Source organism: Galeopterus variegatus, unplaced genomic scaffold (genome assembly GCF_000696425.1).
Source record: "Galeopterus variegatus unplaced genomic scaffold, G_variegatus-3.0.2 Scaffold2897, whole genome shotgun sequence".
Taxonomy (NCBI): Eukaryota; Metazoa; Chordata; class Mammalia; order Dermoptera; family Cynocephalidae; genus Galeopterus; species Galeopterus variegatus.
Genome location: NW_007729008.1, coordinates 221,611 through 249,417, shown reverse-complemented (window position 1 = coordinate 249,417; position 27,807 = coordinate 221,611). Strand labels below are relative to the sequence as shown.

Below are 27,807 nucleotides of genomic sequence, written 5' to 3'. Positions count from 1 at the left end.
AGGCGCGGGAGCAACGCTGAGGGTTGCGATCCCGTTGCCGGTCCCCAGTCCGGTACGGGGGCAACACTGAGGGTTGCGATCCCGTTGCCGGTCCCCGGTCCGGTACGGGGGCAACACTGGGGGTTGCGGTCCGTTGCCGGGCACGGAAAAAAAAAAAAAAAAAAAAAAAAAAAAAAAAACTAAAGGGAACAATTTTCTTCTTTTGTAATACAATCAATGTTAATTAAGTTTCTTTATTCCAGGATGGAAGGTTAACATTTTACCCAGGAAGTCAGGTAGTAAAACTTCCTTTTATCAACTTCATGAAAGCACATGGCACTTCCTTTCTGAATGCCTACACGAACTCCCCAATCTGTTGCCCATCACGTGCAGGTATGAACATGTTTCATATTAATGGAAGAAAGTGGCTGCACACTAAAAACATATTCATAGCTTAAAAGATTATATCCAAAAGTAGGATAGTAAGTCATATCTGGAACCTAATAAATTTTCTTAACATAAGAAATGAGTGTTTTAAAGTATGCATTGGGTATTGGGGTTATTAGAATTTCTAACTTATTTTTCAAGAGTAGGAATTTTTATCATCTAGAATGATGTCTAGTTCATGTGTTACTCTTTCATTTCCTTCTGATTGATGACTAAAAATCATTTGACTGTCCAAGTCAATGAGGAAATACTCATATTTCCTAGAAGAGCTGCTTTTCCAAGGAAAGTTTTCAGTACTGGTATAGGGTATTAGGAGGATTTCTATGGACTTTAAAACATACAACAAAGTAGTTAGAGCTTCTCATGTTACCTGAATTTTTCCATGAGATTTCAGATTATATACTTGATCTCTTTCTCTTTGGTCTCAATTCACTTCTATCTCAAATCTAATTGTTCACTTTTATTATAATAATTTAACAAATGGGCATAGCTTTAATGGCAAAATGTCAGTGACATTAAGCTATGAATAATTAAGAAATAGAGAAAAACTTCCATTTTGATAAAGTCTATCTATTGTCTGGCAGTTGTTTCCTTTTCCTCTGTCCTTCTGGTTTATTATTGTTTGTCTTGGAATTCATAAATAGCACCCAATAGTTTGGTTTGTCTATAAGTTACTGAGATGATATTCTCTGTGATTTGTGTTATAAGTTCTTTCACCTTTTCAGCACTATCAACTAGATAATCACCAGTGATTAAAGGAAACCTGAACTATATTATAAATGGTATTTCAGTGATGATGGACAAGGTATATTAAAAAACAGTCTTGTGAATTTTTATTCTGTATTGAGTAAGTAGGAGCCATGGGCTAGGACAAGGTGATGACCTAGATTCTAATCCTCAGTGGACCATGTCAAGCAAATCACTCAATTTCCTTATCTATAAAATGCTGTGTATGCTGTGGTATATCATAGGGTTGTTCGGAGCATCAAATGAAATAATGAATGAGAAAATGGTGGATGAACTCTTAAGGTCTCAAAAATGTTAGGTGATGTTTTTCCTGGAAGAGTTATATTTTGAAGAGTTTGAGCAAAGATAAGCAATAATAGTAGTAAAAATTAACATTTATTGCATTCTTACTGTGTGCCTAGCAATATTCTAAGTGCCTTACATGTATTGCTTTATATAATCCTGATAATATTTCATAAGGAAGATACTATTATTATCCCCATTTTGCAGATGAAAACTAAAGTACAGAAAGGTTAAGTACTTTATCAAAGACCACTCAGTAATGGTGTTATTGTGATTCAAACCCAGGTAATTCCCCATCCCACCTCTTAGAAAGCATTTTGTTAGATGAGAACAGAAAGCTTATTCCAGCCTACTATGTGTTTTCACAGAAATGAGAAAAGGAAAGGAAGATTTATCAAATAAACAATCGTAGTTGTAGAAAATGAGAGAAAAGACATCCTACACTTAATTTTTTTGTGTGAAAAGCCAGCAAAAGGACAAGGAATAGTGAAAATCATTGAGGATATTAGGGAAATAAGATTTCTACTTCAATTAACTGATTTGAAAAATTAACCAGGGATTATTTTTACGATTGAAAGAAGACTCCAGAGTCACACAGACTTTATGCTCATATTTAATTCCAATTGTATTAACCATAAGCAACTTAACCTCTAAGACTTAGTTGACTCATCTGTAAAATTGGAATAGTAACTCCTTGCAGGGTTATTTCCCTGATTAAATGAGCTAAAAATCAGAAATGTTAGGTAAAGTACCTAATGCAGGTATGTCTTATTCCAGAGCATGAGCTCTAAACCAGTGGACTACTTTCTCAGAGTAATTGTCTTAATAGTTAAAACAGACTGTTAAGCTTTACCTTAATGCCAATTTCTTCCCCCTCTCCCCTCTAGCCATGTGGAGTGGCCTCTTCACTCACTTAACAGAATCTTGGAATAATTTTAAGGGTCTAGATCCAAATTATACAACATGGATGGATATCATGGAGAAGCATGGCTACCGAACACAAAAGTTTGGGAAACTGGACTATACTTCAGGACATCACTCCATCAGGTAAAAACTAAAACAAAACAAAAATAATCCTGATAATCTGCCCTCTGCTATAGCATATACCTGTGCTCTATTTGACTTTTATTTTTTTCTCTCCAAAGGTGAAAGTAAATCTCTTAATACCTCAATTGTGTTACTTTGGCTAAAACTTCAGCTTTCTTCAATCATCTGAAAATATTAAAATAGCTAATGTGCTGGTAATTTTGTTTTTCTTCAACATTAAAGGTCTATAAATAGTGTTTGTAAAATTGCTTATTTTGATTGAGTTCCCATTATGTAATGGCTACTTTATTATTCATTTTACAATCTGTTTTTTATTTTTTATTTTATCTTTTTTTTATTAATATTATTTTTACATTGTATGATGTTGTGGAGCAGCTGGCAGGGAAGGGGAGAGGGGAAAGGGGAATGAAATGTGATGCAAGAAGGAGAAAGGAGGAAGGGCGGGATTGAGGCCTGTGGCATCCCCTCATTCACACAGGGGAGAGGAGGGAGCTTCCAGTGGTGACTTGGTCATTGCCACGCTGGGTGCAGATGTCAGGGGGCTCAAAAGGCTCACCTCCCACCACCCCAGCTCAGGAACCTGGGGCCCTTCTTGTTGCAGCTTGATGGTCGTCACTGGGCTGGTTATATGTGTTGGGGGGTGTGGCTGAAGCCCGAGGCCCCCATCCTTGGAACTGATTGTGGGTGTTGGGGGGCATTGCTGAGGCCACTGGCCCTCCCCCTTTTTGGCTTGGTAGCCCAGGTGACTTCAATCCTTCTAGGTGTTATAGGTGTTCTTTGGTGAAATGAGACCTTTACTAGTTAATATCAAACTTTGTCTCTGGTTGTGGGTACTTTGTTTTTCTTTCAGTTCTGTTTTGGATTATTTGCTCTTCCCACCACTTAAACTCTGCACTGGAACTAATTTGTTGTCCTTTGCTTACTTCTAAAATGGGGGGATTTCCTGTGGGGACCAGTACTTGAGCCATGTGGTTGAGCTAAATTGCTGCTTTGCTTCTGATTCTCTAGGGAAGGCTTTTTATGCAGCTCATGTTTTAATGGTTGACTTTATAGATATTTCCAGATCTAGTGAAGTCCAGTGTACCTGGGTTGTGTAGAAACACTGATCTGGGCCTGAGTCTTTTCATCAAACTGTACCCCATGCAATTCTACATTCCTGACCAGTCTCCTCTGAGTGGTCCTGCACTGACTGGGGTGCAGATCAGCCGTCCTTGCTGTGCCCCAGTGTTCCCCGGGTGGCCTGTCTCCTTACCGCGCATGTTGTGGGTACTTTGTTTTTCTTTCAGTTCTGTTTTGGATTATTTGCTCTTCCCACCACTTAAACTCTGCACTGGAACTAATTTGTTGTCCTTTGCTTACTTCTAAAATGGGGGGATTTCCTGTGGGGACCAGTACTTGAGCCATGTGGTTGAGCTAAATTGCTGCTTTGCTTCTGATTCTCTAGGGAAGGCTTTTTATGCAGCTCATGTTTTAATGGTTGACTTTATAGATATTTCCAGATCTAGTGAAGTCCAGTGTACCTGGGTTGTGTAGAAACACTGATCTGGGCCTGAGTCTTTTCATCAAACTGTACCCCATGCAATTCTACATTCCTGACCAGTCTCCTCTTAGTGGTCCTGCACTGACTGGGGTGCAGATCAGCTGTCCTTGCTGTGCCCCAGTGTTCCCCGGGTGGCCTGTCTCCTTACCGCGCATGCACCAAACACTTCCCATGGGACAGGCCGCGCTTCGGTCCCTTGTGATGACTCACCAGCCTCTGAGTGGCTCCTTTTTTTCAGTTGTTCTGGCTCCTCACTCCTATGTGTGTCCACAGGAACCTTATTAGTGGTATTGCTGGCCTCAGGGCCACCAAGGCCTTCTTCTCCCCTGCAGCCTCCATGCAACTTCATCCAAAGGGCACAGCTGCGGCTTTTGCCATCTCCTGCTCCATGCGTTCAGCAGCTCCAGACTAGAAGCAGCCAGGATTCAAAATGGCCAGAGCAGTTTTTTCTTTATCTCATCATGGCTTCTCCCACCTTCATGCAATCCATAGGTCTCTCCTTCTCTTCCCCTGAGCTCTAGCAGTCCCAGCTTGGCTATTGTTGCTTTTTTATAGTTGTAAATTCATTGATTTGTGGGAGAGAGTGACGCTGGGGACCATCTATTCTGCCATCTTGACCAGAAGTCCAATCTGTTTTTTAAACCATAAATTTCTTGCTACTTGCCTTTGTCAGTTCTCTCCAGGCAGAATCTATTGTAACATTTTTTTCTTTCATTTTACTAAGTCCTCAAAAACGAGGCAGCCAAGCACAGTGGATAAGAGTAGAGGTCTAGAATCAGATTGCCTACTTATGAATTCTAGTTTCTCTATTTACTACTAAACTTGTAGTGTAATCTTGGATATATTATCTAAGCTAACTGAACTTTAATTTCTTTGTTGTGAGGATTAAATGAAAGAATATGAGCAGAAAAATGCTAATATAACAGGCCTGAGACTGATGCTATGGTTTGAAAGTGTCCCTCAAAGTTCATGTGTCGGAAACAATCCCCAGTGCAACAATATCAAGAGATGGGAATTTAAGAGGTGATTAGGTCATGAGGGCTCTGCCAGATTAATGCTGTTATCACAGGAATGTGTTAGTTATCTCGGGGGTGTATTCCTGATAAAAAGGATGAGTTGGGCCCCCTTCCTTTCTCATGTGCGTTCTTTTGTCCTTCCACCTTCGACCACAGGATAGCACAGCAAGAAGGCCCTCGCCAGATGTGAGCCCCTCAAACTTAGACTTCCCAACCTCCAGAACTGCAAGAAATAAATATCTGTTCTTATATAAATTACCCAGGTTGTGGTATTCTGTTATAGCAACACAAAAAGGACTGTATTAGTCCATTTTTGTTGCTTATAACAAAATATTTGGAACTGGGTGATTTATAAAGAATATGAAACTTATCACTTACAGTTTCTTTTTTTTTTTTAAAGATGACCAGTAAGGGGATCTTAACTCTTGACTTGGTGTTGTCAGCACCACACTCTCCTAAGTAAGCTAACCAGCCATCCCTATATTAGGATCCAAACCCGTGGCCTTGGTGTTTATCAGTACCACACTCTCCCAAGTGAGCCATGAGCCAGCCCTCACTTACAGCTTTTGATCTAAGAAGTCCAAAGTCCATCTGGTGGTGGTGACAGTGACCCAGGGGTCTCACATTGCAAGATGGTGGAAGCAGAGAGAGCAGAGAGACAGACTCTCCTCTGCTTTTAAAACCCTCAGAACCACACCCCTGACTACCATTTTTAATCCATTCACTACTACATGGTCCTACAATCCAATCTGTTCTGGAAGGCTCTACCTTTCAACTACCATAAGAGGATTTCCCACCCTATGAACAGTCACAGAGTAGGCCAAGTTTGTAATACATAAATCTTGGGGAACACAATTCAAGCTTCAGTGAGTTTTGGGTGGACATTATTCAATCCACTACATGGACTAAGACAACTGCTATCCTTAGGAATGCCTCCTTGCAAGGATGGCGGTTGGCTGGCATCTGGGAGCTTGGATTTTGGGAATGTCCCCATTATTCCTTAACTGATAAAAGTGGTTTACTACGTTCCTGGAGTGTTTGTACAATGTGGTTTATGCTGAACACCTGCTTTCCATATGGGAGTCTGGAATTTGGGTATTTGCCAGGCAGAGGGTGCCTACATGATCAGCCCCTAATAAAAACTTGGATACTGAGTCTCTAATGAGTAGAGACAGCACTTTTCATGTGTTGTCACAATTCAATGCTGGAAGAATTAAGCATGTCCTTTGCAACTCCACTTGGAAACTTGTGCCTCATTTCCTCCAAACTTCACCCTAAGCACCTTTTTCCTCTGCTGATTTTGCTGTGTATCTTTTTATGGGATAAATAACAGCCATGAGTACAACTATATCCTGAGTCCTGCAGTTCTTCCTAGTGAATATGGGTATACTCTTGTGGTCCCCCAGCACAAATACCTATTAAGGCATTAGAGCAGTACCTCGCATAGCAAGTGCTGATTGAGGATAATAGACTTTGAATCAGCCAGAGCAAGCAGAGTTAGATGCCCAACTTCCCTGTTTGCCATCCTTGTAACCTTGTGCTAGTTACTTCTCTAAGTGTCAGTGTTCTTATCTGTAAATTGGAGTTAAAAAATACCTTCCTCATTGGATGACCATGAGTTTTGTATGAATTAATATAAAAGATACTATAAAAAGGATTAAATGAGATAATATAAAGTATTTAACAGTGCCTGGCATAGAGTAAACATTTACTCCATGGAAAATATTACAAAAATGGCTTAACCAGAACTTGATTTAACATTTACGTAACTCGTTATTTTTCTAAAGTGCTTTGCATTGCTAATTATTCATAAAGTTTCACAAATTTCCCTTTAAAATCTTTCTCCTTTTGGGCCAGCCCGGTGGAGCACTGGATAAGTGCACCGCTTGGGAAGTGCGGCGGCGCTCCCGCCCGAGGGTTTGGATCCCACATGAAATGCAATGAAAGCAATTAGTATAGCTGAGAAATAGGATGTGTTACAGAACTGCTGCTTTAAAAAAAAAAAAAAAAAAATCTTTCTCCTTTTTAGAAAGTAAGGTTGATACAAAGTAAGATACAAGTAGTCATGTTATCCTTTTTGAAATTGTTTCCTCTCATCGATTCCTCGATCAATCCAGTAATAAAAAGAATCTAAGTTTGGATACTATATAATTTCTGTAACTTTCATTCTTATAGGTAAAATGGTTAAAATATGACCTGACTTTTATTCTTCAGCAGGATAATGATTCTTGGAGGCCAAAGACCTTATCTCTTTTTCACTGTTTTATTCCCATCTGCCAGCCTAGTGCTGGTACATTACCAGTGCACAATTGTTTGATGAATGAATAAATGAACAAAAGAAAAAGATATATTGATCTACCTACAGCTTGTTATTTGATAAACATTGGTGTTCTCTTTAACCCAGAGTCATAGTACTTGTTTATAAATAGTAATGTGTATATATCCTCAACTAATAGAGTATATCCTGGCTTTAAGTGGTTTTTTTTTTTTAACTTAGTGTTTTCACTGTACATGTTTATGGGGTACAGTTTGTTGTTTCAGTACATGCATACATTGTGTAATGATCCAATCAGAATATTTATCATATCTATCATCTAAATATTTATCGTTTCCTAGTGGTTGTAACATTCAAGATCCTCTTTTCTGGCTATCCTGAAATATACAATACAATATTATTAGCTATTGTACCCTAGAGCACCAGAACTTATTCTTCCTATCTAAATATAATTTTGTAACTTTGTACTAGTCTACCAACCTTTTCTGTCCCCCACATCCCCTCCTTTTCCCTGCCTCTGGTAACCACTATTCTACTATTTCTTTTTTTTTTTTTTTTTTTTTTTGGCCTCTTTTTATTTTTTTTAATTGACCCATGATAATTGTATATATTTATGGAGTACAATAGGATATTTGGGCACATTCATACTGTGTGGAATGATCATATCAGGGTGCTTAGTGTATCCATCACCTCAAACATCATCACTTCTTTGTGTTAGGAACATTCACCATCATCTCAACTAGTACTTTTTTATTAACTGTAGTCTATTCTCCAGAGACTATTCTTCCTATCTCTCTACAACTTTGCATCCACTGACCTCTCCTCATCCATCCCTCCTGCCTGCTTCTTTCCACCAGCCTCTAGTAGCAACTATTCTACTCTCTACTTCTATGAGATCAACTACTTTTAGCTTCCACATATGAGTGAGAACATGTGGTTTTTCTCTCTCTCTCTGTGCCTGGCTTATTTCACTTGACTTAATTTTCTCCAAGCTCATCCATGTTTCTGCTAATGGCAGAAATTTATTCTTTTTTATGGCTGAGTAGTATTCCATTATGTATATATACTACATTTTCTTTATCCAATCATCCATTGAAGGACATTTAGGTTGGTTGCAATTCTTGGCTATCGTGAATAGAGCCACAATAAATATGGTAGTGCAGGTATCCCTGCAACTTGTTGATTTCCATTCCTTTGGATATTTACCCAGTAGTGGAAATGCTGGATCATATGGTAGTTCTATCTGTAGTTGTTTGAGAAATCTACATACTGTTTTCCATAATGGCTGTACTAATCTACATTCCCACCAACAATGTGTAAGAGTTCTCCTTTCTCTGCATTCTTGCCAGCTTTTGTTATTTTCTGTCCTTTTGATAATAGCCATTCTAAGTGGGGTGAGATGATATCTCATTGTGCTTTTGATTTGCATTTCTCTGGTGATTAGAGATGTTTAGCATTTTTTCATATACCTGTTGACCATTTGTATGTTTTCTTTCAAAAAATGTCTATTCAGTTCCTTTGTCTATTTTTTAATCAAATTATTTGTATTTTTAAGATTGAATTGAGTTCTTTATATAATCTGGATATTAAGCCTTTGTTGGATACATAGTTTGCAGATATTTTGTCCCATTCTGCAAGTTGTCTTTTCATTCTGTTGATTATTTCCTTTGCTGTGTAGAAGCTTTTTAGTTTGATATAATCTTAGTTGTTTATTTTTCTTTTGTTCCCTGTTATTCTTAAGTATTATTCATAAAATTTTTTCCCAGGCCTATGTCTGAAGTGTTTCCCCTGTTTACTTCTAGAAGTTTTATAGTTTTAGGTCTTACATTTAGGTCTTTAATCCACTTTGAGTTGATTTTGGTATATGGTGAGTAATAGGGTATTAATCTCCACTGTAACAGTGTTAAGGATGGGAAATCCTATTACGGGAATTGAAAGGTAGGGCCTTGAAGAGGTGATTAGATTGTAAGGACTATGCCCCTGTGAATGAATAGTGCCCTTTTTTATCTCTTAGTACAGATTTTGATTTAAAGTCTTTTATTTAAGTATAGCTACTCCTGCTTGTTTTTGTTTTCCATTTGCATGGAATAACTTTTTCCATCCCTTCACTTTCAGTCTATGTGTGTCTTTGCAGATAAGGTGTGTTTCTTTTTTTTTTTTTCCCTTTTTGTCTGTTTTACTGACCGGCAACGGGATCGCAACCCTTGGTGTTGCGCCCGCACTGCGCTCAGCCAGTGAGCGGGAACCGGTCTCCACATGGGATCCGAACCCTCAGCGGGAGCGCCGCCACACTCCCAAGCAGCGCACTCTCCAGTGCGCCACGGGGCCGGTCCCATAAGGTGTGTTTCTTGTAGGCAGCATATGGATGGGTATTTTGTGTGTTTGTTTGTTGTTTTTGTTTTTGTTTTTATCCATTCAGCCAGGTTATGTCTTTTAATTCAGGCATTTAATCTGTTTACATAAAAGGTTATTGTTGATATGTGTGGTTTCACTCCTGTCATTTTGTCCGTTGTTTTCTCATTTTTTTGTGTATCCTTTGTTCCTTTGTTCCTTTCTTATTGTTTATCCTTGCAGTTTGATGGCTTTCTGTATTGTTAAGGTTTGATTCCTTTCTCCTTCTAATTTGTGAATATACTTTATGATAAGTTTTATGTTTTCAGGTGTTTTCATGATGGTTACTATCGTTCTTTCTCTTCTAAATGTAGGACTCCTCTAAGCATTTCTTGTAAGGTCAGTCTGATGTTGATAGATTACCTTAATTTTGCCTGTCTGAGAAAGACTTTATTTCTCCTTCATTTCTGAAAGATAGGTTTACTGGGTATAATATTCTTGGCTACCAGTTCTTTTCTTTTAGTACTTTGATTATATTATACCATTCTCTCCTGACCTGTAGGGTTTCTGCTGAGAATTCTCCTGTTAGTCTAATGGGGATTCTCTTATAAGTGACTTCATGTTTTTTCTTGCTGTTTTTAGAATTCTTTGTCTTTACCTTTAGATAATTTGATTACAGTGTGTCTTGAGACAGCCTATTTGGGTTCAATCTATTTGGGGACCTATAAACTTCCTGGATTTAGATGCTCGTATCTTTCCCAAGACTAGGAAAGATTTTAGCTTTTATTTCATTAAATAGGTTTTCAATATCTTTTTTGTTTTCTTCTTCTGGAATGCCAATAATTCAAGTATTTGTTTGCTTAATATTATCCCATAAATCTTGTGAGCTTTTTCTATTCTTTTTTCTTTTTAATTTTGTCTTCCTGTGTTATTTCAAAACTGCTGTCTTCAAGATCAGAAATTCTTTCTTCTGCTTGATCTAGTTTGTTGTTGAGACTCTCAGATGTATTTTTTATTTCAATCAGTGAATTCTTCAATTCCAAGATTTCTGTTTGATTTTTTATTTTTTTTGATGCTATCTATCTCTTTGTTGAATTCAGATTGTGAATTTTTTTGTGATTTCATTGAACTGTTTTTCTGTATTCTCTTATATCTTGGTAAGTTTCCTTAAGATAATTAATTTGAATTCCTTTTTCAGGAAGTCAGCAATTTCTAATTCTCTGAGATCAGTTACTGGACTATTATTTTGTTCTTTTGATGTTGTCGTGTTACCTTGTTTTTTCATGTTTCTTGTTTTCCTACATTGATATCTGTGCATCTGGTGGAACAGTCACCTCTTTGAGTTTTATAGAATGGCTTGCATAGGGAACGACTTTCACTTGCAGATGCATCCTAAGGTGCCAGTTGGGTAGAGTGCAGTGGTTTTGTTCTGGATGGATGTGGTAGTGTAGATTCTGTGTAGTTCCTTAAGCTGTAATCCACTTTCACTATGTCTGCAAGTGACTCAGTGACCTATGCTTTGGAGGTTTATGGTGGCAGTGGTATAGCTTTGCAGGAGGAGACATCACTGGTTTGGTTCACAGGCCAGAGGTGTACATATGCACCCTGTGGGTCAGTCATCTTGGGAGCTAGCTTACTGGTGATGTGGTTGCTGGACTGATTCTCAGGCTGGAGGTGTGGGCATATGGCATGTCAGGGTCTCTGGAACTTGTTTTCCAGTGCCAGGGTCACTGTGCTGCTTCATTGACCAGGGTTCAGACCACCAGGGGTGCAAACTGTTTCTCACTTGGATGTGTGTGGATGTGGTGGCTCAAAGACACAGAGTGGGTCTTCAAGGGGCATGATAGCTTAGCTGTTTCCTGAGCCAGGGGTATAGTTGTGCATTGGCTCAGCATTCTGAGTGTAGGTCTGCCTGTGATCCTTCTATGCTACTTCTTGGGGCTTTATGTGAGGTCATGCTTCCCTCGGTGTTTCAGGAGCTGGTCTGCCAAGGGCAGAGCTGCTGAGCAAGGCCACTAGGCAGGGCTGCAGTGAGGGGGCTAGCACAGCTGCTTCTTAAGCAGTGAGCAGGGTGGCTAGGTGGGCCTGCAGTGAGGGGCCATCCAACCGCTTCTTTGACTATTAACAAGACTGCAGCAAGGTGGCCTGACCAACTGTTTCTCAGGTGGTGGGCAGGGCCGCTGGGCAGGCCTACAGTGTGGGAGCCTTTCCAGCCACATCTTTAGCAATGGGTGGGGCTGCTAAGCAGACCTACAGTGAGGGGGACTATCCAGCTGCTTCTCAGACTGTTGGAAAGACTGCTGGGCAGGTCTGCAATGAAGGGGCCCATCCAGCTACTTTTGGGCAGTGGGTGGGGACACTAGGCAGGCCTGCAGTGAGAGGGGCCTATCCAGCCACTTCTGGGACCATTGGCAAAGCTGCTAGGTGGGACTGTTTAGGATGAAACTGCCTGGCTGCTTCTCTAGGAGGGTGCAGATGCACTTTATTTCCATCAGCTCGAGGGTGTATTTGTTAGGCTAGAGACCCTTAATGTGTTTTGCCAGGTTGATGGCTCAGGAATGCACAACTCAGTCAGTTGGATGGGTTGGGGGTAGGGGGAGAAATGGGTGATGGTCCATCTGAAGAGGGTCTGCCTGTCTGATGTCTGGCTGGGGACGTGGAGTTACGTCAGTTCAGTAGGACTAGGGTTGGCTTCCCAGACCGCAGAACTAGAGTCACAGTCGCTTTGAGCCCAGGCTTCAAGCTGCTGGGATCAGGGCATTGTAGGCTCTTACGTGATTGCACTGGTAGGAGGGCAGAGCCTTAAGGCTGGGGAAGTGCTATAGCTACTGGCCCTCGGGCAGGGCATGTTCCCAGCAAAGGCTCTGGTTCAAGATGGCACCATCTTACATCGGCTTTGGTCACAAGGGTGGGAGGTGTGGACTGCACCATTTGTGCTACAGTTCTAGAGGGATGCAGTGTGTGTATTCTTGGCTGCTCCCCACACTTGGCACTGGGCTTCTGCTGCCAAAGGATCTGCCACCCTCTGTGGTGAGGATGGGGGTTGGTATGGGTCCTCCGCCTACCTTTTCACTTTAAGGAAGATTCTTCCTGCACTGATCCTGGTGTCAAAGACATGGCAGCTGAGGCCGTATGCCTCTCTCTCCTCTCCATGCTGCTATCCTGGGCTTTTGTGCTCCACAGGGATCTCACCAATCAGTCCCCTGCTGCACTCCTACGTTCTCCCACAGATGCTCCCATCAGTATTTAGCTGTCTGTTAGTTGTTCTGGTCCTCTTCTGTGGGAAGAACATACCCGGGGCACTTCTAGTCTGCCATCTCACCCTGCCTTACCTGTTTTTAAGTTTTTTAATGTTTTATATATTCTTAATTGTCAGAAGTTCTTTGTCATGTGGAATTCTAAAATCAGTAGAGGAAAGATCCACTTAGATGTTGATATTTGGGATGTCAAAATTAGTTTTCACTTTAGTAATTGCTTGAAGCATATTTTTATTTACTAACCCACTCATCAGAGCTTAGGAAATTGAAATAAGCTACTAGGACTATTTCTGAGTGCTATATGTGCCCACACAGCCATTTGGCTGACAAATAGGTCAAGGTTTCTGTTAATAGAATGTCTGAAAAGGTTATATGAATTATGACAGATTATCTTTCAGATTTTTTGTGTGTGTGCAAGTTTAAAAATGGATCTCAGAAAAAAAAAGAAAAGGTCTATCAACGTCAAAGTCATGAATAGGGACAATCAGTGTTGTTGATAGATTGACTCTTGGAGTCAAAACTGAAGTCTTTATAAAGCTTTATCACCGAAATTAGCCATTTTTGAACCTGCTTATATTTTCAGCCAGAATTACAAATTTCTTTAATTTATTACTACAATACTTCTATCTGTCTTTTTTAGGCATCAAGTGATGCTTTCTTCTTTTGCCAATTTAGGAGTACTAATTCAACTATGTGTCATTTAGTATATATAATATACAACCCCAGACTGGGAACTCTACAGGCTGCATAGTTGTTTTTTCTGAACAAGTTTTAAACAGGTATTAGTAGTACTACACGTAAAAATGCCACTTACTTACTATAAGACCTTGGGCAGGTTATTTTTCTACTTACAGTGCCAGTTTCATAAAACAAGCTTACACGAGATGAACTTAAAAATTCTTCCAATCTGAAATTCTGTAACTTCAATGGAGTACAGATGAGTGGTTTATAGATTCCTGATATTCATCTGCCCCCTTCACATTTTATGTATTGTGCTTATAAATAGGTTCAAGTTCAAATTTGCTGTATCTTCTTATCAATTGAAAGAAAACATTTGTATTTAATTCATAGGGTATTATCATCATTTTTGCCTTCAGGTAAAACTGTTTTGGCAATATATTCCTAATACCTAAAATGGTGTTTCTCAATTGAGGGTGCTTTTGTCCCCCCAGTCTTGACAATGTCTGGAGACATTTTTGGTTGACACCACTGAGGGGCTGCTGCTGGCATCTTTGAAAAACCATCTCTAAAACAAAAAATATTTTATACTCACCAGCATGGCCTTAGAAATGTCACACATAAAGTAATTGCCTACACTTAATCTTAAATTTATTCTTCCAAGTGACCCACTTGACACTAATATATCAATTTTTTTAGAATTAGCAAAACCAAAGATAATGCTAATTTAGAAGCATATAGAATTAGGAGGTAATTGATTTTATATAGAAAATTTTTTAAACTATATTTCTGGCCTTCCAGTCAAGATGGCGGAATAGGCAGTCCCCAGCATCACTCTCTCCCACAAATCAAGCAATTTACAACTATTAAAAAGCAATGACAGCCAAGTGGGGGCTGCTAGAACTCAAGGGAAGAGGAAGAGAGACCTACAGAGTGCATGAAGGCCAAAGAAGCCATGATGAGAGAAAGAAAAACTGCTCCAACTATTTTGAGTCCCAGCCACATCCAGGCTGGAGCTGCTGGGCACAGGGAGCAGGAGCCAGCAAAAGCCACAGCTGTGCCCTTTGGATGAAGTTGCATGGAGGCGGCAGGGGAGAAGAGGGCCTTGATGGCCCTCAGGCCAGCAAGACCACTAATGGGGTTCCTGTGGACCCACATAGGAGTGAGGAGCCACAACAACTGAGAAAAAGGTGCCACTCAGAGGCCAATGAGTCATCACAAGGGTCCAGCATACAGCATGTCCAATGAGAAGTGTCTGGAGCACAGGCAGTGTGGGAGATGGGCCTACTGGGAGAACACTGGGACACAGCAAGGACAGCTGATCTGCCCACAATCAGTGTAGGACCACTCAGAGGAGACTGGTCAGAAATATAGAATTCCATGGGGTGCAGTTTGATGAAAAGACTCAGGCCCAGACCAGTGTTTCTACACACCCAGGTGCACTGGATTTCACTCAACCCAGAAGTCCTATAAAGTCAACAATTAAAACCTGAGCTGCACAAATAGCCTTTCCCAGGGAATCAACAGCAAAGCAGCAATTTAACTCAACCACAGAGCTCAAGTACTGGCCCCACAGGAAGTTCCCCCATTTTAGAAGTAAGCAAAGGACAACAAATTAGTTCCAGTGCTGTTTAAGTGGTGGGAACAGCAAATAATCCAACACAGAACTGAGAGAAAAAACAGAGTACTCATAACCAGAGACAAAGTTTGATATTAACTAGTAAAGGTCTCATTTCACCAAAGAACACCTATAACACCTAGAAGGACCAGAAGTTTCCTGGGCTACCAAACCAGAAAGCAGGGATAACCAGGCACACCACCAGTGCCATGGGTATCGCCCAGTTCCTGGGGCATGGAGTGGGGACCAAACCCCCCGCCCATAACCAGGCACACTTCCATTGCCACCACCAACTAGATAGGGAGCATTCCAAAACCATCACCTCCATGTGGGTGGCCCATCACAGCCACCACAGTAAGCACGGCTGCCAGGAAAGCAGCTAGACTCCAAAACCACTGTGCAGATGGTCTGCCAGCCACTAGAGTGCATTGACACAAGGAGAGTCACCAGTGGGGACCAAAGAAAAGAAAAGGATGTCTCTCTCCACAAAGCTCATTTAGAGTGACAGAAGAAGCATCTGGTCTACGATAATATTGGGAGACCTGAACATACCTCTCAGCATTGGACAGATCATCTAGGCAACAAATCAACAGAGTAATCATTGCTCTTTCAGAAGGAAAGAAGAAATCTAGGGTAATTAGAGTGGGGAGGGGGAAGAGAGAAGGGGATGGGGAGAGATTGGACAAGGGGCATAAAGAATAAGTACAATTTGTAACAATATATATGCTAGTAATACTGATATGATCAACATATGTCAATGTTGAACCCCAAAAATATGCATAATCAATTGATTCAATAAAAAAAATTTAAATAAATAAATTAATTAATTTAATTTAATTTAAAGTTCAACATAAAAAAACTATATTTTTAACATCAGTATAATTTAATAAAGAAATTTAATACTAAGTAGTGTTCCTTAAAATAGTAAGACTAAAAGATGATCCTTATTTAAGTTACAAAAGTAAAATCAGGTATTTGCAATATCCATTCAGCTAGTATTTACTGAGTCACCTACTGTGCCCCAGACACTATTTTCAGACGATGCAAATACCACAGTAATCAAAACACAAAATTCTCCAACATTGTGGAACTTGCATTCTAGTGCTATCAGAAGAGAAATTAAACAATCTGCTGTTTTCTTTTTCCTAGCTAAAAGTTTAAAATCTAAAATCAAGCCCTCTGTCATTTCATCTTACCGTTATAATTATGTATGTTCTCTGTTCATGTAGCTTAGTGTTTTTCTAAGCCAAGTCATGACAGGCAATTTTTAATCCTCTGAGGCAAATGAAAAATAAAGGCCAACTTCCAAAATGAGAGAATTGCTATGGGCAAAACTGTTAAGCTTGAGCTTCTTGGCAGATAGCAAAGATCATGGGCTGCTTACAATACTCTTCTGTCCAGTCAGGCCTCCAGACTTTCTAAATAGAACCAGAGTGATAAAGAGAGGCCCGGCAGAACTCGGAACAGTGGCCATAGAACCTTCTCTCAGCCCCTCCCAATTCTGTAGCCTAATAAAAAGTCAGTGTTTATCACACTCATATGTACTATTATTTTATAAACTAAGATCATATAGACCTTTAGATCAGTTTTTCCATACTCCGGAGGAGTTTATTTTATTATTTTCCTTATAATGAAGAGAGACATCCTTTACTTTGGTCATTTGAGTAGCTTTTTTAGAACTCCCCACCATGTTATCTTTATTAAAATTCCGTATCTAGAATAGCATGCATTATTCTTGGTGCGTTCTCAGCATGATTTTTTTATGATAGTGGAAAAGCTTGCAGTGTGTTTTGTTTTGTTTTACCCAGAATCCACTTCTGATGACTAGAAAATTCTTGGCTGAAACAGCCCGGGGGCTATCTTCAGATTTCTTCTGCCATAACTCCTATATCAGTTTCTTAAACACAAGTGATAGCTCTGAGCCTACAACCTCATTACAATTCTTGGATTTTTTCCATTTAACTACTAAAGTTTAATACATTAAGTTTAGCTGCCCATAATAAAGTTTATCTCCTACTTTGCATCTTACAGTTGATGATAAAAAAGTTGTGTTACAGTTTTATTAGCAATATTTTTTCTTAATAGTATATATATATATTTTAAAAGGTATGTCTTACAATTAATAAAATTTTAGATTTGATTAGCTCTCACACAAAGAGACATCAGTAGGCTCAAATGGAGGATAGGAAGAAGAAACTTCTAAACAAAGACATCCATGTAGGAAAATACAAACCTTTTGGAAGGGCATTGGATAAACCAGAATTCCTCTAAGGAAGCAATGAAAGATAAGGCTGTAAAGACTGTGTGAGAAGGACTTGAATAACAGACTGAGACAGCTGGCAGAAAATAACCTGCATGTTTCATCAGATAAGCTGGATTTGAGGATCTCCATAAAGCTAAAATGAATAATATTAGTAACTTTGGAATGATCTTGTCTCTTCTTTTCATCTTTGGACATGCTTTTTGCCCCCTGATCAAGTTTTATGATTACTTTCAGATGAATTTTTTGGAACCCATGTTTCTTAATTGATCTAGTTTCTATCCCTGAAAGGGTTCCCAGTTTTCCTCTAAGTAGTCCTTTCGTCCTTCCAGTTGGCTCTTTTATTGACTACATTAATTGCAGTTAGCAATGAAGAATCTTGCTTTTATCACCTCTTTTTCTGGTGTGAGGCTAGAATGCAAAATTTCAAAAGTAAGGCACCTACTATATAAGGAATATATGAGATTTTTCAGACTCCTTTGACAACTTCTAAAGGGGAATATTAAAATATCTAAATTAGCATTCCCGATATTAAAAGTAAATTAACAACCACAGTTATATCTGCCATATCCCAAGTTTGACTTAATCAAGAAGAGAATGTATTTTAAAAAGAAAATTTTTCAATGAAAAAAATATTTCTCAACATGTGGAAAGAATACCTGCACTCTCATGTTTATCACAGCTCTATTCACAATCGCCTAAATGTGGAACCAACCTAAATGTCCAAAAACAGATGATTGGATAGGGAAAATGGGCTATATATACACAGTGGAATACTACTCAGCCTTAAATAAAAATGGAATGAAATTCTGCCATTCACAGAGGCATGGATGTTATGTTATTATGTTAACTGAAATAAGCCAGGCACAGAAAGAGGAATACCAGATGTTGTCACTCATATGTGGGAACTAAATTAATTAATAATAATAACAAGTTGAATTTTTAGAAGGAGAGAGTAGGATTGAGGTTACTAGAGTCAGGAAAGAGGAGGGGGATGAGGGATAGTGAGAAATTAGTTAATGGGCACATAACTATAGCTAGATAGGAAAAATTAGTTTGTTGGTGTGCAGTAGAGCTAGACATCTATAATTAAAAATCATTTACTGAAAATTATCAAATAGCTAGAAGATATGAGATCAAATGTCACATCACAAATAAATGATTAAGTTTTGCAATGATGAATATGCTAATTACCCTGATTTGATCACCACACATTGTATATATGTACTGAAATATACCTCATCCCCATAAATATGTATAATCAATATGTTTCAACTTTTTTTAAAAAGAATTTAAAAATTGATGTCTGTCAACAAAAGAAAAACAAAACTTATTAATAGCAGGCAGAAGAACTAAAAAAAAAAGAGATATAACTTAGTATAAGGGAAAATATTATAATCCAGAATAATAGCTCATTTTATCACAATCTTTAGTCATTTCTTTCAAGACTTACCCAAGAAGAACATTTAAAGTAGTACTATATGAGAAAGCAAAGGGCAGAGCTAAACCAACTGATTGTGTGTGTGTGTGTGCATGTGTGTGTTTTTCTTACAGAGAAAAAGCCTCACTGTTAGGAAAATTCAGCTTTTTAAAATGACTGATCCCACATGACTTCTGTAGAGCTAATTCACTTTTAGTGTCAAAAGATACATTCTACTTCTGACATATAGCTTTTATAAAACACTTTAGGGAATCAAGTATTTATTTTCAAGAATTATTTATTACTATTTTTATTAAAAGTTCACAAATAAATATTGAGTAAATGTGTAAAGAATTGTTCCACTGAGAATTAAACTGAGGTATGTATATATGTAGTAAATATTAGGATTTAAAAATTGGTAAAGAATATTTAACAGCACTGGACATAAAGATATTTAAAATATGCACAAATAGATAAATTGAAAAACCGTTATAAAACAGTATGTACAATATCTTTTTTAAAAATATATACAAATATATCCTACACACTAGATAAAACTGAGATACACCAAAATATTACAGTGGTTTTCCCATTGCTGTAGAATTAGTGATTTTTATTTTCTTTTTGCTATTCTGGTTCTTTTTCTAAAATTCCTAATGAATTTTTTAAAAAATTATTGGAGGAGGAGAGCAGGAAGAAAGATTATGGGGATAATAATTTTTTTCAAAACCGACTGAAAAATAACTTCCCCTGACCACAGAGATCTGTTTTTGGCAATTGGAAGAGACTGAAAGATGGAATTTAGACTTTGTTTTAGGATTGTCCTGAAAAATAAACCTGAATGTGACTGCTTCAAGAACAAGAAAAATTTAATTTGTGTAAAAAAAATCTTGAAAAGGTTTGAATTCCCGAGGAATCACAACAAATACTATTTATCTATGTAAAATATTAAAAACTAATAAGCAGTTATGGTTAGTGACCAACATAAGAAAGCTGAATATTGAGAAATTGATTGAACATTCAGCTTATAAAATATTCATGTTTGAATTATTGAAAATTAAAGTTTCTTTAACTACTTGCAAAAAACTCCAAATTGAAATTCATGTAATATTTCTTTATAGTTTGAGATCATATGTAACTCCATTTGACTAAATTTTTTTTCTTAGAATTCTGTTATTCTCAGCACTTTCTTTTTTGTATGTGAAAGCTCCAATTAAAATCCAGTCTTTTCAAACTGGATTAAAATCCAGTCATTTGAAAGTATGCTTTCTTTTTTTTTTTTTTTTTAAGATGACCGGTAAGGGGATCTTAATCCTTGACTTGGCTCACTTGGGAGAGCCACGGGCTGGCCCCTGAAAGTGTGCTTTCTATGAAGGCAAATTCTTTCCCTTTCACCTTTTATAGAATCTTAAAAGTTCCTTTTTCACCAGAGAAAAGGGCAAACCTGTTTTGTAGTATTATTATAAAGTTAATTTTAGGCATCAGAACTCATAAGAAATGGGGGATTGTTACAGGAGAACTGCCTCAGACTATCTGCACAAAGTTACTGGATCTCCCAAAACTTAGCACTTTTTTTCTTCAATCTTCAGTTTGATTTGTTTCTGTAAATTGATTTTTTTAGCAGTTTTGGATAAATTTTTGGAAGACACAATGATAAAAATACTCATCCACTTAAAAATGCAAAAATACGAACTTTTCTGCCTTTTGAGGGCAACAGCTTTGTGCTGATCCTTTACCATACTCTTGACAAAAATAACAAAATTTCTAAGGTAATTTTGTGTTAGAAACTACCCATCAAGATCCTTGGTTACAAGCTATTGAATCCCGGGCTAACTTAAACAGAAAATGATTTTTTTTTTTTTTAACTTAGGGGGTAACTTATAAAATGAATAGCAGTGCTGGCAACCTAGGCTATGAAAACAGGAATCACATGAGGCTGTGTCTGAGGGCACACCAAAGTTATGCTATGGGAACATGCTGGACAGAACACTGCTACTGGTGGCACTGCTGCCACAATGAATATCTAGCTACTCTTTGTCTTTGTGGCATTGCCTCAAGATTTAGAATCCCAGACCTGAGTGTCAAATTGACCAAACCTAGCTCACGTGCCTACTCCTTAGCTGCCTGGAGTTGTGGGGAGAGGGCTTATCACTCCCGCTTCAGCTTCTCTAGTGGAAGATGGCATTGCTCCTCTCATAAATACCCACACAAAGGGCATTTTTCCCCAAAAGGCAGCTGGTTTGGGAAAAAATGTGACATCCACTAAGTGGGTGTCTTAGTAGCACCATGCCCAGTAACTCACTGAGCCAAGTGGCCAAGTATTAGTTATCTAACAGATTTTAAATAATTCAGATATTATTAGATCAGTCATGTCATCCATGTCCCCATTACCATGAGAGATGACTAATGTAAAATGTGTTGACTGGATTCTTTGATCAAATGACCTGGAGAATAATGATAGCTGTCATTTATTAAGCTTTTGCTACATAGTAGGCACTGCATTAAGTTTAAGAGAAAATATTTCCAGAAGAGTCATAGGCTTGGTGAAGTCATATATTCAGATTGCCTTCATAGATTGAAGGCAAAGGGAAATTCAGCAAATTATCAGAAGATTAATTATGATTATAACAGTCTCAAGATTAGATTTCTTAGAAGTTAAATCATTTTAACTACTTACAAGCATGATAGACACAAGTGTGTATCTTTTATAAGTCTTCTATTCTGAAACTTAAATTGGATGAGATTTGTGCTCGGTATAGTACTCTGAACATGATGATTATTTTCATTAAGTTCTTTTGGTTAGGAGAATTGTCACTTGAGCCCACCTGCGTAAGACTGAGGAGTGTGCAGGGTAAAGAAGATATGGTCGTAATGTAAGGATTTGCATGCAGCGAAAGGGATTTGGATATTCAATCTAAGAACAGGGGCTATAGTTACACTAGTCTCAGGTGATGGAACTGGGGGTAATTCTAAATTCAGTACAGCTTTTTACCTCGGTAGCAGATGTTAGGGGAACTTTATTCGAGTTCTCTGTAATTCACGTGCCTCATGACTTAATACTGTTCTCTACTCTAAGTCTTTTTCTCAAGTACATCACTTCCAACCATAGCTTTGACCTGCAAGATCCTTTTTGGCTCAAGCTCCATCTCCTTTGTGACTTTCTTTCCCTTTTTTTTTTGTCTTTTTTCGTGACCGGCAACGGATCGCAACCCTCAGTGTTGCGCCCATACCGGACCGGGGCCAGACAATGGGATCGCAACCCTCGGTGTTGCACCCGCGCCTCGCTCAGCCAATGAGCGGCCAGTCTGTATGTGGATCCGAACCCTGGGTGGGAGCGCCGCTGCTACAGTGCGCCACCGGGCCGGCCCTCCTTTGTGACTTTCTTTCCCTTTTTTTTTTTGTCTTTTTTCGTGACCGGCAACGGATCGCAACCCTCAGTGTTGCGCCCATACCGGACCGGGGCCAGACAATGGGATCGCAACCCTCGGTGTTGCACCCGCACCTCGCTCAGCCAATGAGCGGCCAGTCTGTATGTGGATCCGAACCCTGGGTGGGAGCGCCGCTGCTACAGTGCGCCACCGGGCCGGCCCTCCTTTGTGACTTTCTACCTCATAGTTACATTCTGGATAACTGCCCGTTACTGGATTATTTTTTTCTTTATACAAATTCTGTAAATAAGAATGATAGGCCCAACTCATATTTCATACCAGACTGCATCATAATTGCTGACCAGGTTAAGGACCTAAGGAGTCCTTAGGTTACATGCACACCTGGCCGGTTGACAGGCTAGAAGGAGAGTTAAGTCCCACACAATATAGCCATCTAGTTCATCCCTTCTGTAAGAGCTATGGACATGGTGACATGTCTCTTACGATGACTACTTGGTAAATTCTATCAATGGCAGATTTACTGGAGATAATCTACCCACTTTGTCTTTTCAGATTTGGTGCCATTTTGTCCAGATTATATTTTCTATATTATACTTAAAAACAAAAGTTTATAGAAATTTTAAATGTTATAGTTGCTAATGTTGATATGTTAAATTACTTTAAAAGTAAGAAAAATCTTCCCCTTTTTTGATGTAAAAGTAGTGAATATGATCTAAACCATTAGTTTTATAGCCATAGCTGAACTATTTTATCACAGTTGCTCTTTCCATTACGTAGCATGAGGCTCTTTATTTTAAAAAGTACAGTAGTAGGAGAGTTTTATGCCTGAGTGGATATGAGGTGGTAACAGCATTTTAGTAGCTTCGCAAGTCACATCAATCACCTGCCTTGCATGATGCCTTGCATGTGGTAGGCATTCATTAAGTCTATCTTGCATTGAATCAAAAGGCTGCCTTTATTTTAGTAAGTCCAAACTACAACAAATACGTATACTCTGCCAAGGGCTATAGTCATTGTCACCTAGGAATTCAAAGTTGTAAATGTCAATGCTCCCACAATGATGAATTCACCAGCAGACCAGAAAATGGCTAAGTCGGATTTCACAGCCCGAAGTTCATGAAATCCCTGAGTACCTACCCCCATACACATGCAAACAAAACTTCTGTTTGAAATGTATTTACTATTATTATTAATAAGATTGATTATGATATCATAAGCAATATAATTATGTAATTTATTATTACTCTTTAGTGGAGAAAAATCTATAGTTTTCATATTTACAAAAAAAAAAAAACCCTCATGAATAAATAAGTATTAAGGAGCACTAGCTACTGTATACTGTAATTTCACCAAAAAGGAAAATGGTTGGAAATAAAATTAATTGGTGGAGAAACATGCAATGAGCATTTAAATAATGTATATTGAAAAGTGATGTTCCAACCTGAATTTGCCAGGGTTGGTATGATTCATTCAACTAAAACAGATTGTTTTTGTGAGTGATCATACATAAGGAAGATAGATGACATATAGCCTGTAAATCTTTTAAAAAATGGTATGTGTGTTTTTCACAGCTTTGGGAGAAGAGCATTTAATGGGAATAAGTATGGATTCCTTTTTCTTTTACAGAATTGAATAGGCTGATACAGAAATTTGCCGGGGCATTTTTCAGAATTGACATTTTTCCGTGCAAGAGACTTATGAGAGACATATCAGCTGCTACAATCCCATCAATAACAGTGAAAGAGAAAGAGAGAGAGAGAGAGACCATCACAGAACTCTTAAAGTCTGAGATATTTAATTATCTTTATTAGAATCTTAGGAACTAAAGGTTTAAGTCTAGGCTCTTACTTTAAAGTGAAAGAAAACTGTCCTGTTCTCATCATCAATTTTAATGTGTGCTATTTTTTCAGATGTGATTGTTACTGTATAAACCAATCCTGTGCTAACTGGCTGTGTCCAGTGTTATATCAGTAGAATTTGGCACACTAGCACAGGAAACCCACACAGCAATGGCACATATATAAATTTATGCAGTAATTAGTTGGTAATGTGTTAGGTCATTTTATTCTCCATTTCTATTAGTGAGAAGTTTTTTGTTGTTGAAAAAAAACTAATCAAACTGCTGATTGGTGGGTAGTGTGTTTGGCTGTCACCTCGTTTTCTAGAATCAAACCATGGTAGAATCATTCTCCTATTCGTAGGCCACAGTGGAAACTCCATTTTGATTATCCTATCTAAAAATTGAGAATGTTGGGCCGGCCCGGTGGCGCACTGCTACAGTGCGCCGCTTGGGAGCGCAGTGGCGCTCCCGCCGAGGGTTCGGATCCCACATACAGACCGGTTCCCGCTCACTGGCTGAGTGAGGTGCAGGCGCAACACCGAGGGTTGCGATCCCGTTGCTGGTCCCGGTCCGGTACGGGCGCGACACTGAGGGTGGCGATCCGTTGCCAGACACGAAAAAAGACAAAAAGGAAAAAAAATAAAAAATAAAATAAATAAAAATTGAGAATGTTTGCAGAAAAAATTCTTACACTGATATGTAAAGCAGTGCATCTCAAACTTTAGTATATATGCAAATCACTTTGCCATCTTGTTAATGCCCTTTCCGATTCAATAGATCTGGGATGGGGCCTGAGATTCTACATTTATAAGAAGCTTCCAGGTGCTGCTGATGCTGTTGGTCCATAGGCCACACTTGGAGTAGCAAGGATATAAAGAACTGGACCTCAGGTGGAGGTAGGACAGGTATAACTAATTGTGAATGTCTTTATCAGAAATATGCATTTATTATTTGCATCCCTTTGAGAAGAGAAGCCCCTCTTATATTTCTGCAAAGAGTTGAAGTAGAACTTGGGCCACCTAGGAGGGGCATGACAAAAATGACACATCAAATCCTCCCTAAGTTTATACAGAACAATCTCCTTTGAGATGGATATACGTCACATCTCAACTCCCACCTAAGAATAAAGTGCTCTCCTACATTGTAGACTAATAAAAGAATCACAGCGAAAAATGCAAATAACATTTTACTGTTATTATGACAATTGTTTTGATCTCATGGACTCCCTGACTCCTCTCCCTAGGGATCCCTGGACTACACTTTGAAAAATGCTGGCATATAGGAAACTGCGCATTATATGCTTGTGCCTGTTGTGAGTAATAGGGTAAATTTATAATAAGTGCAGCCAGTGAATCATACAGTGTCCAAATCACAGGTAGTTTTGGTACCTCCGCATTACCATTAATACAAGCCCTTTTTAATTGTCCTAATTGAAACCATACTCTTGATATTCTATACAAAGTACACAGAAATGGAATGGAAAGAAATTTGTTCAAAATACCAGCAGTGGCTAAATATTTAGAAAGCTTATATTTGGAGGGCACTATAGTAATTCCTGGTGGTAGAAAAAAGACAACACTTAGAACAGTGAGGCAAAGCAGTGGGTCTGAGCACATGGGCAAAAGTTATTTCCAGGTGTAACAGTTTGGCCTGATTAAAAGACCATTACCCTTGCAAGAAGGGACTGGAAACATTGGTTAGTAGAAAGATATAATTTCAAAAGAGTACTCTTTCTGTTGTTGTTCTTGTAAGAGATTACAAGGTTTCATATGTATATTCTCTTTGCTTGGTTTACTCATTGGTGTTACTGACTGGAAAGAAGCTTGGGCTGAGATGAGGAACTCTCCAGACTAAGAATTGTAGCTCTTATAGAAGCCTACAGCTTGTGCTGCATCTACTGCTCTTCTTATGCTTAAATGATGGCCTAAGAAGATTAGGCTGGCCTAGGGAGTAGTGAGTAGAACAGAGAGTCAACGTTGATTATAATTACTGATATTTACTGAATACCTAAAAAGAGCTAAGTGATTTAAAAATAGTATATTCTTCTACCAAATACATCGCTCTATACTTTTGTTCTTCCTCACTCTCCTATTTAAGTTGCAAAGAAGTAAATTCCTGTTTTATACTTAAGCACAGTGCCTGAACATAGGTCAACCAACGAAAGACCTAAAAAATGTGAGAAAGGATCCTTTTACCTTCAACCATAATCTTGTTCCTGCTGCCCTAGCAATGGTGAAATCATTTGTTGTAACTCTACTTGAGTACCAGCAATTGGGGAGTCATGCCAGAGGCATGCATTCTTTTGAAGAGACAAAAGAGGATGCCACTAAGATAGGGAGATAAATCACATATTATTGAGTAAGAGGGCAAAAATAAAGCCAAGTTTGAAATCTAGCCATGATGATAAAACTAGGCCAAAATTTAACTCAGGAATGCAGTTAAAAAAAATAGAGAAGAGGCATAAATTTATTACCAGAAAGGTTAAATGAAATCACATTTATTTATTGCTAAGGCAAAAGATGCAGCAAGCTGGATTCATTACAGCCATCTTTCAAGGCTAGATCTTTCTTTGGGATGGTCTAGACTCATCACTGCATTGTAGAGTCAAATGGGTATGTCAGCACAATCAGGACAATAGTCTACACCTGAGTTAATCCAAAGATGGACAACAAGTTAGGTTGTATTACATGCTTGCTTCTTGTCATAATTTCTCAGCCATATTTTCCATGGAACACTCCTTGACTGAAAAGAGAACACTTTGGTTCCTAAACATCCTGTATGAATCTCAGTGTCCCACTCCTTTATTTCAAAATCCTTGAGTTCTACCACAAGTATTGCTAGTGTTAGAAACCCCTAAAATCCCACCTCTGCAAGAATTCTAATAGTCACATATAGTGAGATTTCAGCAATGATTTAAGCAAAAGTTGAGAAACTAATGTCATTGTTTTCACAGTGATGAATTTTACAAAACTTTCTATTTTAGGGTTTCCCATCTGTTAGAATTAATTAGAATATGTTTGATGTAATTCTGAAATTCTAGGTTTTTTATTATCAAAATATACTGAATATCTACTATGAAAATGATGTTTTTATTATGGCTGCTTAAATTTCTTTACCTGCCCTCAGAAGCCAGGTAATAAAAATATTCTATTTTAGCTCATCTATGGGCCATTAGTCATTTTGTGTGGATTGAAATTTCTCTTAAGTGGAGTATTATGTTTTAATATAAAATATTCTTTATTTGTGGGTAGGTATCCAGATCTTTTAAAAGCCTTTTTTCAATTGACAGGGTGCTTCAGAGGTACTTACCTCAGCTGAAACTTATAAACACAAGCTTCTTAGAAATGCCCAGGACTGCTTCCTCCACAGTTATGCCAGCTACATATCCTTAGATATTGCTTGAGAAGAATCAAGCAGTAAGCTAAAATAAGCTAAAGATGTAGAGAAATTGAGTTGATTGAATCGTTTAACTTTTACATCAGCTAATAAAGAAAACATCTTTAGTTTCTAATGGATAAAAAATTTGTATTAGCTTAGACAACCCAAATCATAGTTAAAATTGTTCTTGTACTGAGAAAAGATAGAGCTGGAAACAATTTAAAACCTGAGACTTCAGAAAAACATGAAGTATACATGGTAGGTAGGATTTTAAAAATATAAAGATTTAGCAATAGAAGGGAA

At 38.3% G+C, this 27,807-nt stretch overlaps 1 protein-coding gene across 1 annotated transcript in view; it reads left to right on the top strand.

Annotated features, from left to right (window-relative positions):
- Positions 1 to 27,807, top strand: part of ARSK (arylsulfatase family, member K) — a 51,549-nt gene that overhangs the window by 4,601 nt on the left and 19,141 nt on the right. Inside the window, exons 2-3 of the mRNA XM_008583370.1 lie at positions 243 to 372; positions 2,343 to 2,502. Coding sequence (XP_008581592.1) covers positions 243 to 372; positions 2,343 to 2,502 — 290 coding nt within the window. The remainder of the gene's footprint in view (positions 1 to 242; positions 373 to 2,342; positions 2,503 to 27,807) is intronic.